Consider the following 13,913-nt stretch of genomic DNA (forward strand, 5'->3'; position numbering starts at 1 on the left):
CGACACACACAGCGACACACACAGAGAGAGACACAGCGACAGAGAGAGACACACAGCGACAGAGAGAGAGAGACACAGCGACAGAGAGAGAGACACAGCGACAGAGAGAGACACAGCGACAGAGAGAGAGACACAGCGACAGAGAGAGAGACAGCGACAGAGAGAGACACAGCGACACACAGAGAGAGAGAGACACAGCGACACACAGAGAGAGAGACACAGCGACACACACAGCGACACACACAGAGAGAGACACAGAGAGAGACACAGCGACAGAGAGAGACACACAGCGACAGAGAGAGAGAGACACAGCGACAGAGAGAGAGACACAGCGACAGAGAGAGAGACACAGCGACAGAGAGAGAGACACAGCGACAGAGAGAGAGACACAGCGACAGAGAGAGAGACACAGCGACAGAGAGAGAGACAGCGACAGAGAGAGAGACACAGCGACAGAGAGAGAGAGACACAGCGACAGAGAGAGAGAGACAGCGACAGAGAGAGAGAGACAGCGACAGAGAGAGGGAGACAGCGACAGACAGAGAGAGACAGCGACAGAGAGAGAGACAGCGACAGAGAGAGAGACAGCGACAGAGAGAGAGACAGCGACAGAGAGAGAGACAGCGACAGAGAGAGAGACAGCGACAGAGAGAGAGACAGCGACAGAGAGAGAGACAGCGACAGAGAGAGAGACAGCGACAGAGAGAGAGACACACAGACAGACAGAGAGAAAGAGAAAATTAACATAATGTCTCCTTCCCTAATCTGTGTGACACTATTACGCATAGTATGGTTACAATATCAGTTATATATTGCTACGACTGCTGCGACTGTTGCTACGTAGCCTATGGTAGCAGTTGCCAAGATAATTTTGTCTCTCACTGGTTCTTGTCCAGTTCTCCAAACTTGCTGAGGTAGGGGAAGTTGTCCCTGATGATCTCAAACTCCTCCCTGGAGATGTGACCATCCCCGTCCGTGTCAAAGTTCTTGAAGACAGACTGTAACCGTGGAAACACACATCACTTCAACATATCTGACATTCAAAACAAAGACTACTATGGTTGTCATTCCTGTGACTTGTTGTTATTAACAAGAGGGTAGTGGAGAGGATAACTACTATGTACCAAGCCGATAACGTTCCTTCAACTTGTAATTTGTTGGTTCAACTAAACAGAGAGCCTTAGCTAGCATAACGTACGTCCACCATCTTCTCTATGTGTTTGTTGATGACCGCAGGGTCTGCTTTGGGCTTCACCGACGCTGCCCACTCGTCAATCATAGAGGGCTTGGGGGCGGGAGCGGGTGCAGGGGCAGGGCCAGAGTTCTGCCAGACCAATGAGAAGACAAGAGCATCAATTCTCCAGAGACTTCCTAGAATCAATAAAAGGGAAAGTTGAACATGAGAGAGCAAGGGTGTTCAAATGTCATGAGAAAATTAACACATTGGTTTCCTATAAGCTATTAGAATACATCGACTTCCATATTTAAATTGTAAAAACACATGAACTATCTACAAGATATAATCTTTTTTTTTTTTTTAATGGCTTCTTATTGGCCATAAGGACACATTTGTTTCCTATTGGCCCCTGGCCCATAGCGCTCACTGCTGGTTTAGCACTGCGTGGCTCTCTCTGTAGAGACAGCTGGTAGATCTCCTCCTCGGTGTGGTACTGGTCCAGAGACACCTGCAACATGGTAACTGTATTAATATAGCATGTGGATACCATGACAACAGAGGAGAGGAGATCAAAATTAAATTAAATAAAAAGGTCTTGTTGTTTTAAGAGGTATACTATTACTTTGCAGTAGCCAAACTTTAAAACGACCCATTTACCTCAGAGCTACTTCCTTTTCAGTTGAAATGCATAGAACGAGGTGGAAAAACCAACAGTGTACTAACCCCATAGGATGTGGGGTTAGTAATTATATAGCGATTCTCTCATATCAAGGACCATGGAATCACCTTCCTTGGACAGGTCATCAATGAATAATAAAGTAAGTGAAAAATATTGGACTGGCAGACTTGAAGGCTACTCCAAGGTGAACCGTATTGCCATGGTTTCAAGCGCATTGGCTTAACTCAATCTCCTAACGTCTATCCAAACGAACCTGAAGTTGAATAAACTGTATGAAAGTCCGTGAATAAGATGATTGTCAAGACTGTCAAGTTATTTCCTGTTTCTCAGAGCGAGCGAGAGAAAGAAGAGGGGAAGAAGTCGAGAGAGAGCGCGCGACAGAGAGCGAGAGAGATTAGGTGCAAACCAGAAAAAGAGAATAGCTTTTCACTCCGCAAACCAGAACGAGAGCAGTACACCATCGGGTCATAGCTAAAAACAGACACATGACCAGTTCATAATTCGGAACAGGATCCTGTACATCTCCGTTTTGGACTATTTCATTCCGGAACCTATTTTGACAGATCCGCTACCTCTCATGGCATGAAAAATCATTTTCAAATTTTGTTAAAATTCGAATAAAAGCGATGATAATAATAATAATAAGAAGAATAATATGAATAATAATAATAGTATGAATATTCGGGTTGGACCGGCCTGGGCTTACGGTTTGAGCAACATTACAACCTGTTTGAGACCAACACGTGGCTGTGTGAGAAGCTCAACTCTATCTCTCGCAGAATTAGAATGAGATTCCCTTTCTACAGTATTCTCTCCCTCTCGCTGCTCTGATAGACTGCAACTCTGCAACTCTCATCTCTCCAGTGTTGCACTTCATAATGTATTTCCTTATAGGATCATAGACGCAGAAAGGGTTCTGGAGGAACTGCAGCACCCGGGATAAATCGGAAATCAAATTTGTCGAAGTTCTAAAATAACTGCAGTCTGTCAGAAATAAACTAAATAAGTCCAAATAGCCTACTACACCATCAGACTGCCTATAATTTAGCTGTGGATTGGGTGTAGCCCAATAACAAGGCATCGCCTACAGTCAGGAACGTGAGGCAAATCTGTCAATGAACAGAATGCAGACAAAGCAGGCCTTTCTCAATATTTCAAATACAAAATCGCAAGGAAAAACACAGGTTGGAAAGCAAACGGCTCCTGCTGAAAAGAGAAGACTAGTCTGTCTGCTGTAGGCTACCAAAATATTTGATCAACTTCCAAATATTTCCCTATCACTATGAGTCAGTGCTTGATTTGTAAATCGGGAGTTGCCAGAACAAAAAGTGAGCGGGAGAGGGGGCTGGGGAGCTCCGAGGTACCAGAACACATTTTGCAAAGTGATTTCACAAAGTAATGATGAAGTAATTGTTTTACAAAGTAAAACAAGAGAGGAATATAGGCTTTTGGCACAAACACATCAGCCATCACCTGTGAGTAAGCTGAGCATCATTGGGCGAGTCAGTGAAACTGGAAAGCAGACTCATTTCCTCCTCACATTGTAGCCTACAATGTGCTTCTCCACACAACTAGGCCTATGCTATTGATGGATTTATGGTCATTAATATTGATCTCAGATTCTCAGTTTCAATCTTTTTTTCTTTTGTTAGTATATACATATATATTTTATGCCTTTTCTCCCCAATTTTGTGGTATCCAATTGGTAGTTAGTCTTGTCTCATCGCTGCAACTCCCGTACGGACTCTGGAGAGATGAAGGTCGAGAGCCTTGCGTCCTCCGAAACACGACCCAACCAAGCCACACTGCTTCTTGACACAATGCCCGCTTAACCCGGAGGCCAGACGCACCAATGTGTCGGAGGAAACATCGTACACCTGGCGACCGTGTCAGCGTGTATGCGTCCGGGCCCGCCACAGGAGTTGCTAGAGTGCGATGGGACAAGGACATCGCTGCCGGTCAAACCCTCCCTTGACCCGGGCGACGCTGGGCCAATTGTGCGCCGCCCCATGGGTCTCCTGGACTCGAACCAAGATCTCTAGTGGCAAAGCTAGCAACTGCAATGCAGTGTCTTAGACCACTGAGCCACTCGGGAGGCAGTCAGTGTCAAAGAGGCCTGTCATTCCAATAATTTGTACGGTGTTAAAAAAGTGTAAAATGATGCAGAATTGCATGAAATATGTTTAGAAAAAGGCCACATTTTTCCAGCACCCTAGGCTACTGCAAATGTTCCCAAAGTGTGCAACGTCTGTAAGCGCCTCTACTCTGCTGCTCTATGCCACTACGCAAATGTGATGATATACATGCAATGCTTCGTTCCGGTACCTCGGAGATCCCCACAACCCTCTCCTACTCACTTTTTGTTCCGGCACCTCCCGATTTACAAATTAAGCACTGCGCATGACTCATAATGATAGGGCATTCAATGGAAACGAAATTATATGGCAATATCACATTCTAACAGTGTATGCCTTTTCAAAGAAGCTTCGTCATTTCACGGTAGAGGAGAACAGTCCTGGCTATCAATAAGACTAGCAGAAATCTGATTGCTTTTGGAGGTAGTCAGTCATTCTTGATTCCCCCTGGAACCTATTAGAATTTGCATTAGGTCACTGGGAATATTAAGTCATCAAGCTCCCTCTCCATCCTTGGACTCCCACTAGATTCTTTCAATGACAACAACAAAAAAATCCTTCACACTTTCAACTTATTCCTTAAATTTGAGTGACAATCCCCCTCTCCACGAGGGTGCGTGCTCAGCCCCCTCCTCTACTCCCTGTTCACCCATGACTGCCTGGCCAAGCACGCTTCCAACTCAATCATCAAGTTCGCAGACAACACAACAGTAGTAGGCTTGATTGCGATGACGAGATGGCTTACAGGGAGACTGCCTACAAGGAGGAGGGTGAGGGCTCTGGGAGTGTGGTGCCTGGAAAACAACCTCTCACTCAACGTCAATAAAACAAAAGGAGATGATTGTGGACTTCAGGAAACAACAGAGGGAGCGCCCCCTTATCCATATCAACGGGACCGCAGTGGAGGTGGAGGAAAGCTTCAAGTTCCTTGGCGAACACATCACTGACAAACTGAAATGGACCACCTACACAGACAGTGTGGTGAAGAAGGTGCAACAGAGCCTCTTCAACCTCAGGAGGCTAAAGAAATTTGGCTTGACACCTAAAACCCTAACAAATTTTTACAGATGCACAATTGAAAGCATCCTGTTGGGCTGTATCACTGCCTGGTACGGCAACTTCACCGCCCGCAACCGCAAGGCTCTTCAGAGGGTGGTGCGGTCTGCCCAACGCATTACCGGGAGCAAACTACCCGCCCTCCAGGACACGTACAGCATCCGATGTCACAAGAAGGCAAAAAAGATCATCAAGGACTTCAACCACCCGAGCCACTGCGTGTTCACCCCGCTATCATCCAGAAGGCGAGGTCAATACAGGTGCATCAAAGCTGGGACCGAGAGACTGAAAAACAGACTGAAAAACAGGCCATCAGCTTGTTAAACAGCCATCACTAGCACATTAGAGGCTGCTTCCATATAAGCACTGGCCACTTTAAGGAATGGAACACTAGTAATTTTAATAATGTTTACATATCTGGCATTGCTCATCTCATATGTATATTTCTTTAACCTTTATTTAACTAGGCAAGTCAGTTAAGAACAAATTCTTATTTATAATGACGGCCTAGGAACAACTGCCTTGTTCAGGGGCAGAACGACAGATTTTTACCTTGTCAGCTCAGGGATTCGATCTAGCAACCTTTTGGTTACTAGTCCAACGCTCTAACCACTAGGCTACCTGCCACCCCATATACTGTTTTTCTATACTATTCTACTGCATCTTAGTCCGTTCCTCTCGGACATCGCTCGTCCATATGCATGTAGTCTTAATTCCTTCCTACTTAAATTTGTGTGTATTGGGTATATGTTGTGTAATTTGTTACTTGTTAGACATTACTGCACTGTCGGAGCTAGAAGCACAAGCATTTTGCTACACCCGCAATAACATCTGCTAATCACGCGTTTGTGACCAATAAAATTAGATTTTGCTTTGATTTTATCCACAAGCCATCATTGATTCCATTCATTTGCTATATATATATATATATATATATATATATATATATATATATATATATATATATATATATATATATATATATATATATATGTGTGTGTGTGTGTGTGTGTGTGTGTGTGTGTGTGTGTGTGTGTGTGTGTGTGTGTGTTGGGGACAACAAAAGGCCACTAAAATGTGTAGTTTTGCCACACAACACAATGCCACATGTCTCAAATTGTGAGGGAGCGTGCAATTGGCATGCTGACTTCAGGAATGTCCACCAGAGTTCTTGAATGTTAATTTCTCTACCATAAGCATAACATCATTTTAGCAAATTTGGCAGTATGCCTAACCGGCCTCACAACCGCAGACCCTGTGTAACCACGTCAGTCCAGGACCTCCACATCCGGCTTCACCTGCGGGATTGTCTGAGACCCGTCACCCTGGCAGCTGATGAAACTGTGGGTTTGCAGAACCAAAAAATGTTTGCACAAACTGTCAGAAACCGTCTCAGGGAAGCTTATCCGCGTGCTCGTCGTCCTCACCAGGGTCTTGACCTGACTGCAGTTCGGCATCGTAACTGACTTCAGAGGGAAAATGCTCAACTTCGAGGGCCACTGGCATGTTGGAGAAGGGTGCTCTTCACAGATGAATCCCAGTTTCAACTGTACCGGGCAGATGGCAGACAGCGCGTATGGCTTTGTATGGGCGAGCGGTTTGCTGATGTCAACGTTGTGAACAGAGTGCCCCCATGGTGGCGGTGCGGAGATTATGGGCAGGCATAAGCTACGGACAAAAAACAATTGCATTTTATCGATGGCAATTTGAATGCACAGAGATACCGTGACAAGATCCTGAGGGCCATTATACCATTCATCCGACACCATCACCTCATGTGCACAGTTCATGGAAGCTGAAAATGTCCCACTTTTGGCCAGCATACTCAGACATGTCACCCATTGAGCATGTTTGGGATGCGCTGGAGCAACGTGTACGACAGCGTGTTCCAGTTCCCGCCAATATCCAGCAACTTCGCACAGCCATTGAAGACTAGTGGGACAACATTCCACAGGCCACAATCAATATCTTGATCAACTCTTTGCGAAGGAGATTTTTTTTATTGCTGCATGAGGCAAATGGTGGTCACACCAGACACTGAATGGTTTTCATATCCACACCTATACTTTTTTTTTTAAAAGGCATCTGTTACCAACAGATGCATATCTGTATTCCCAGTCATGTGAGATCTTAATTCATGCATTTCAATAGACTGATTTCCTTATATGAAGTGTAACTCTGTAAAATCTTTGAAATTGTTGCATGTTGTCATATTAATCATGTAACCAAAAAGAAGTGTGAAATCAAAATATATTTTTTCTTCAAAGTAGCCACCCTTTGCCTTGATGACAGCTTTGCACACTGTTGGCATTCTCAACCAACTTCATGAGGTAGTCACCTGGAATGCATTTCAATTAACAGGTGTTCCTTGTTAAAAGTAGCTGTGGAATTTCTTTCCTTTTTAACGCATTTGAGACAATCAGTTGTGTTGGGACAAGGTAGGGGTGGTATACAGAAGATAGCGCTTTTTGGTAAAATACCAAGTCCATATAAATGGCAAGAACAGCTTAAAGATGCAAATAGAAATGACAGTCCATCCTTACTTTTAGACAGGAAGGTCAGTCTATCAGGAACATCAAGAACTTGGAACGTTTCTTCAAGCGCAGTCGCAAAAACCATCAAGCGCTATGATGATATAATTAATATAATGTTAATGTTATAATGTTAATATAATGTTTACATACCCTACATTACCCATTTCATATGTATATGTATATACTGTACTCTATATCATCTACTGCATCTTTATGTAATACATGTATCACTAGCCACTTTAAACTATGCCACTTTGTTTACATTACTCATCTCATATGTATATACTGTACTCGATACCATCTACTGCATCTTGCCTATGCCGTTCTGTACCATCACTCATTCATATATCTTTATGTACATATTCTTTATCCCTTTACACTTGTGTGTATAAGGTAGTAGTTGTGGAATTTGTAGGTTAGATTACTCATTGGTTATTACTGCATTGTCGGAACTAGAAGCACAAGCATTTCGCTACACTCAATCTACAATCTGCTAACCATGTGTATGTGACAAATAAAATTTGATTTGATTTGAAACTGGCTCTCATGAGGACCGCCATAGGAAAGAAAGACCCAGAGTTACCTCTGCTGCTGAGGATAAGTTCATTAGAGTTACCAGCCTCAGAAATTGCAGCCCAAATAATTGCTTCATAGAGTTCAAGTAACAGACATATCAACTGTTCAGAGGAGACTGTGTGAGTCAGGCCTTCATGGTCAAATTGCTGCAAAGAAACCACTACTAAAGGACACCAATAATAAGAAGAGACATGCTTGGGCCAAGAAACACGAGCAATGGTCATTAGACCGGTGGCAATCTGTCCTTTGGTCTGAAGACTCTAAATGTGAGCTTTTTGGTTCCAACCGCCGGGTCTTTGTGAGACGCCGAGTACAAGAACGGATGATCTCTGCATGTGTAGTTCCCACCCTGAAGCATGGAGGAGGTGTGATGGTGTTGGGGTGCTTTGCTGGTGACGCGGTCAGTGATTTATTTAGAATTCAAGGCACACTTAACCAGCATGGCTACAACAGAATTATGCAGCGATACGCCATCCCATCTGGTTTGCGCTTAGTGGGACTATCATTTGTTTTTCAACAGAACAATGACCCAACACACCTCCAGTGTGTAAGGGCTATTGTAAGGGCTATTTGACCAAGAAGGAGAGAGATGGAGTGCTGATGACCTGGGCTCTACAATCACCTGACCTCAGCCCAATTGAGATGTTTGGGATGAGTCAGACTGCAGAGTGAAGGAAAAGCAGCCAACAAGACTGTTGAAAAAGCATTACAGCATTCCAAGCTGGTTGAGAGAATGCCAAGAGTGTGCAACGCTGTCATCAAGGCAAAAGGGGGCTACTTTGAAGAACCTAATATACAAAAATATATATTTTTTTTGTTTTACTACATGATTCCATATGTGTTCTTTCATAGTTTTGATGTATTCAGTATTATTCTACAATGTAGAAAATAGTAAAAAAAATAAAAAATTAAGAAAAACCCTTGAAGGAGTAGGTGTGTCCAAACTTTTGACTGGTACTGTATGTTTCACTAACTGTGAGTAGATTGAGCAGGTCAGTGTTGGAATCAATGGTGGGTGGTGTGGTCTGGATCAGCGCCAGCTCCTGGAGGATGGCATACAGCTGTTGACACTTAGCCAGGTTGACCCTGCTCTTGCCCGGGTCAGCCCAGTCGGACAGCGCCACATGCACGGCAATCAGGTCCTTGAGGTGCACGCCCAGGATGGGGAAGCGGAAGCCTGTGCACTCGGAGAAGCGGCGGCGGTACTGGCTGTAGTTCCCACATGACGTCACTAACTCGATCAGGCTGTTGAACACCTGGAGGGGACCGGGGGGGGGGGGGAATGATTGAAGGAGGAGAGGAAGGATTGGTTAAGAGGGGGAGGGAAACGTGTGTGGATTAACATTATGTGACAGTCAAAATAACTCTTCCAATCCCTTCCATGTAACTGACAAATAGCCCTGATCTCTCCCAGGCTGTTATCTAAACTAATCCTTTCTGTTTTAGGATATGAGCTAATGTCAGTAATTGTGGTGGTGACACCAGGCTATTCGAAGAGTGACAACATAGCGTGTACATAAGGTATGAGATGAGCATAGTCATTTCACCTTGTTGGTCTCGTTGCTGATGTGTGACTGGGTGTCTTTGAGGCGAGATATAGAGCTGTTACTGAGCCCCCCCACCACCGCCATCAGAGTGTTGAAGTTCTGAAGCTGGAGCAGTTTCTATCGGAGAGAGAAGAAGAAGACGCAGAGGGGGATAAGGAGAAAATACAATCCTGGTCTTTGCTGTTGAAGCACCCCTCCTACTTTCCTTTGTTTGCTAAGCTCAGAAACCTACATGAACTCCAAGTGATTAACTAACCTAGGGCTGAGACAGAGAAGAGCTATAAGAGCTATGAGAGAGAGAGAGAGAGGGAGAGAGAGAGAAAAAAAAATATCAAAGATTCACAGAGAGGGACATGAGGCACTGGGTGTGAGAAACATTGAGAGCGAGTGAGGGGTGAGAGAAATGGAGGAAGAAGAGAAGCCAACGTGTGGGTGTAAGAGCCGGTGCCAACAAGGATTCAAGAGAGACAGAGGAGAAGAGGGAGACGGAACGATTGACAAGGAGCCAGAGGGAGAGGAGCAAGCAAGTTATAAAACAGTGATTTAGAGAGAGACTATTTTCTCTTTGAGGGAAACTGAGAGGATTGGATGAAATTGGAGGCACACAAAGGCAGACGATAACTAAAATCCAGGGAAGGTCACACACACGCACATATACACACACCAGCGAACCCACACACACACAAACCTCAAGCAATAAGCTGCACTGTTTGCGCTAAACTAGAATATTGCAGAGTCTCATCTAATAATACCATTCAAACATTAGGCAGCACAGCACACATTCTAATCATTGTGTCACAGTTGCAGACATACTTCTGTTTAAGGACGACTGCCAGCGGGCATCATTTGGTTAAGCTCAAATACCTGCCCGGTCACTCCGATCAATGGGCAAAGCGTTATGGCAGAGTGGCACGATGGAGGCTGTACTAAACTGCTGTATAAAGCCCACTGACTAACAGTGACAGGTATCGATAACACAGGGAATAATCAGGGTATCCTGTCGATATGCCCGAAGCTTTCCACTGTGTGGGATGAGTAATGTACTATATTACTGCTGTGTGTGTGTGTGAAGGCATTGTAAGTAACTACATAATGACTGACGTATACAATATCTGATGTGTGATGGGAAATGCGGTTAAGCATCATGATGACAAATCAAAGGGGGCATACGGGTAAAAAAAGACAATGGATTTGTGCAGAGACGTTAGGGGGGGAGACAGCAGAGAAAAGAAGGGTGAGATAGACTGCAGAGAAAAAGGGCCTACTTCAGGTGAAACACTGAGCGAATCAGAAGGTGAATGGGAAAGAGCAAATTATATTTGGAAGGGATGAGCAGAGAGGGAGTGGTGAAAGAGGAAAGAGAGAGCGGGAGCAGGAAGGAGAGCGGGAGGTGACCCCTCCCTGGGATGTATTGGAGCAGGATCACAGCTTTGGAAAATACACCCACTCAACTTTTAGGCGGGTATATATATTTGGCCGTCATTTTCTCCTGTCACCATCCAAAAATAATTGAGAGAGAGAAATCCTTCATTCTACACATTTTGGGAAGAGTGTTATTTAGAAAACGGGGTGCTAAACCAGCTAGCTAGCACCCAGCTGGGCTATTTGAACTCGGGCATATTTGGCAGAGGAGGGTTAAAAGGGTGGGGAGAGAGGGGGGTTGGGAGCCTGCCGGGTTGTCAGTGAATAAATCATGAAGAGTTTGTTTTGGAGAGGAGAGAGTGGCATTGGGGAATGGGGAGACACACTCCAAACATTCTTCTTTAACAAATCCAAATATAGCCTCTCTTCTGTTATCAGGGACACCCACTGGTAGTAGTAGTACTGGGAGAATAGCACTACTGATAAACACACTTGTATAATTTCTGTAAGGAATAACGGGCAGTAACTGGCTACGAACACAGTTCATAATACCTGAAGGTGTAACCGTGTTTTTTTTTTCTTCTTAAGGTTAGTTTGGCATGTATCCAATATCTGTCCATATCTGCATCTCCATCCCTTTCCTCTCCGTGACAAAACTCCCTATCTCAACCGCTAACACAAGGCTTTACAACAATCCAAACCCTTTCACCTAACCATAACCAACTGGGATTATTTGCCTAAAGTTAACCAGTGACATTTACTGTCTAATATTAACCAGTGACATTTGTTTATGACCTCGAGGTAGAGCCTACTGGCCTGGTCCCAGATCTGCTTGTGCTCTTGCCAACTCCACTGCTGTTATCGTCAAGCCAAACATGACAACGAGTGACGAGGGGGTTGACATGATAGCCCAAACAGACTGGCACGTGGGTTATCCCTCAGAACAAATTAAATAACTGAGACAATTCCAACACCAATCTGCCCCAGCCGGTGTACCTGAGCCACCCTGATGAAGTGGGAGATGACAGCAGCCCTCTGGGGGGCGGTGGGCTTGCTGAGCACCATCAGCTGGATCCACTGAGACACACTGTTGAACAGGGTGATAAAGCGCTCCAAGATGGGGTTGTCCACCGTGCAGCCATGCATCACAAAGCTGTGGTAGTCCTGGAACTGGAGGGGGAGGGGCCATAGAAATGTCATGGATTAAGTGGGCATACAAAAGCAGTTACGCCCACATTTAAGTCAACATCCAGCACCAGTCAAAAGTTTAGACACACCTTCTCATTCAAGTAAATAAATAAATATATATATATATATATATTCTACATTGTAGAATAATAAGGGTATGTGTAGGTGTGTCGAAACATTTGACTGGTACTGTAAGTCCCATGTTGAATGAGCAATGCAAAGGCAGTTTAGACAGCAGACCTGTTTAATTAAGCCTGCCTTGAGTGACAGGTGGACGAGGTATTCCAGTAGTTATGCTGTACCAGGGAAGGTCAATCAAGCGCAAGTTTAACGATTTGAAAGTAAACCATTACTATGAACCCAGATCTGGTGGACAGGCACAGTGCTTCCCCATAGCCCCGCCTACCAGTATCTTGCAGAATGACTTGTACTCCAGGTAGGTGAGGTGTGTGGCCAGCTCACAGGAGTCCAGGTGGTCAAACAGCAGAGACATCTTCCTCTTCTTGGACATAGAGGGTTGCCGCTGGGTCACCTGACGTTTCCATTTGTACGACGGCCTAAGAGGGACAAAAAGCACACAATATCATGTCTGGGCCCCAAGTACATACACTGAGTATACAAACCATTATGAACACCTGCTCTTTCCATGACAGGCCGACCAGGTGAATCCAGGTGAAAGCTATGGTCCCTTATTGGTGTCACTTGTTAAATCCACTTAGAGACAAGGATTGTGTGTGTGGGTGAATGGGCAATGGGCTTCGCGTTCCTAGGAAACTATGCAGTTTTTTGTTTTTTTACGTGTTTTTACGTGTTATTTCTTACATTAGTACCCCAGGTCATCTTAGGTTTCATTACATACAGTCGAGAAGAACTACTGAATATAAGAGCAACGTCAACTCACCATCAGTACCATCAGTACGACCAAGAATATGTTTTTCGCGACGCGGACCCTGTGTTCTGCCTTACAAACAGGACAACGGAGTGGATCCTATGCAGCGACCCAAAAAAACGACTCCGAAAGAGAGGGAAACGAGGCGGTCTTCTGGTCAGACTCCGGAGACGGGCACATCGCGCACCACTCCCTAGCATTCTTCTTGCCAATGTCCAGTCTCTTGACAACAAGGTTGATGAAATCCGAGCAAGGGTAGCATTCCAGAGGGACATCAGAGACTGTAACGTCCTTTGCTTCACTGAAACATGGCTCACTGGAGAGACTCTATCCGAAGCGGTGCAGCCAACGGGTTTCTCCACACATCGCGCTGACAGAAACAAACATCTTTCTGGTAAGAAGAGGGGCGGGGGCGTATGCCTCATGGCCAACGTGACATGGTGTGATGAAAGAAACATACAGGAACTCAAATCCTTCTGTTCACCTGATTTAGAATTCCTCACAATCAAATGTAGACCGCATTATCTACCAAGAGAATTCTCTTCGATTATAATCACAGCCGTATATATCCCCCCCCCAAGCAGACACATCGATGGCTCTGAACGAACTTTATTTAACTCTCTGCAAACTGGAAACGATTTATCCGGAGGCTGCATTCATTGTAGCTGGGGATTTTAACAAGGCTAATCTGAAAACAAGACTCCCCAAATTTTATCAGCATATCGATTGCGCAACCAGGGGAGGAAAGACCTTGGATCATTGTTACTCTA

General features: G+C 44.8%; 1 protein-coding gene across 6 annotated transcripts in view; it reads right to left on the reverse strand.

Annotated features, from left to right (window-relative positions):
* Nucleotides 1–13,913, reverse strand: part of LOC110531842 (RAS guanyl-releasing protein 2) — a 79,087-nt gene that overhangs the window by 17,224 nt on the left and 47,950 nt on the right. For all 6 annotated transcript variants that reach the window (XR_005053218.1, XR_005053217.1, XM_036987713.1 and 3 more), the window contains exons 6-12: nucleotides 12,661–12,811; nucleotides 12,063–12,236; nucleotides 9,705–9,821; nucleotides 9,132–9,413; nucleotides 1,605–1,685; nucleotides 1,199–1,324; nucleotides 883–998 (exon numbers count right to left, since the gene is read on the reverse strand). Coding sequence is in view for 4 of the 6 variants with exons in the window: in XM_036987713.1 (XP_036843608.1) it covers nucleotides 883–998; nucleotides 1,199–1,324; nucleotides 1,605–1,685; nucleotides 9,132–9,413; nucleotides 9,705–9,821; nucleotides 12,063–12,236; nucleotides 12,661–12,811 (1,047 nt within the window). In the remaining 2 variants the exon portion in view is untranslated. The remainder of the gene's footprint in view (nucleotides 1–882; nucleotides 999–1,198; nucleotides 1,325–1,604; nucleotides 1,686–9,131; nucleotides 9,414–9,704; nucleotides 9,822–12,062; nucleotides 12,237–12,660; nucleotides 12,812–13,913) is intronic.

The sequence above is a fragment of the Oncorhynchus mykiss genome, chromosome 9 (assembly GCF_013265735.2).
Source record: "Oncorhynchus mykiss isolate Arlee chromosome 9, USDA_OmykA_1.1, whole genome shotgun sequence".
Classification (NCBI taxonomy): Eukaryota; Metazoa; Chordata; class Actinopteri; order Salmoniformes; family Salmonidae; genus Oncorhynchus; species Oncorhynchus mykiss.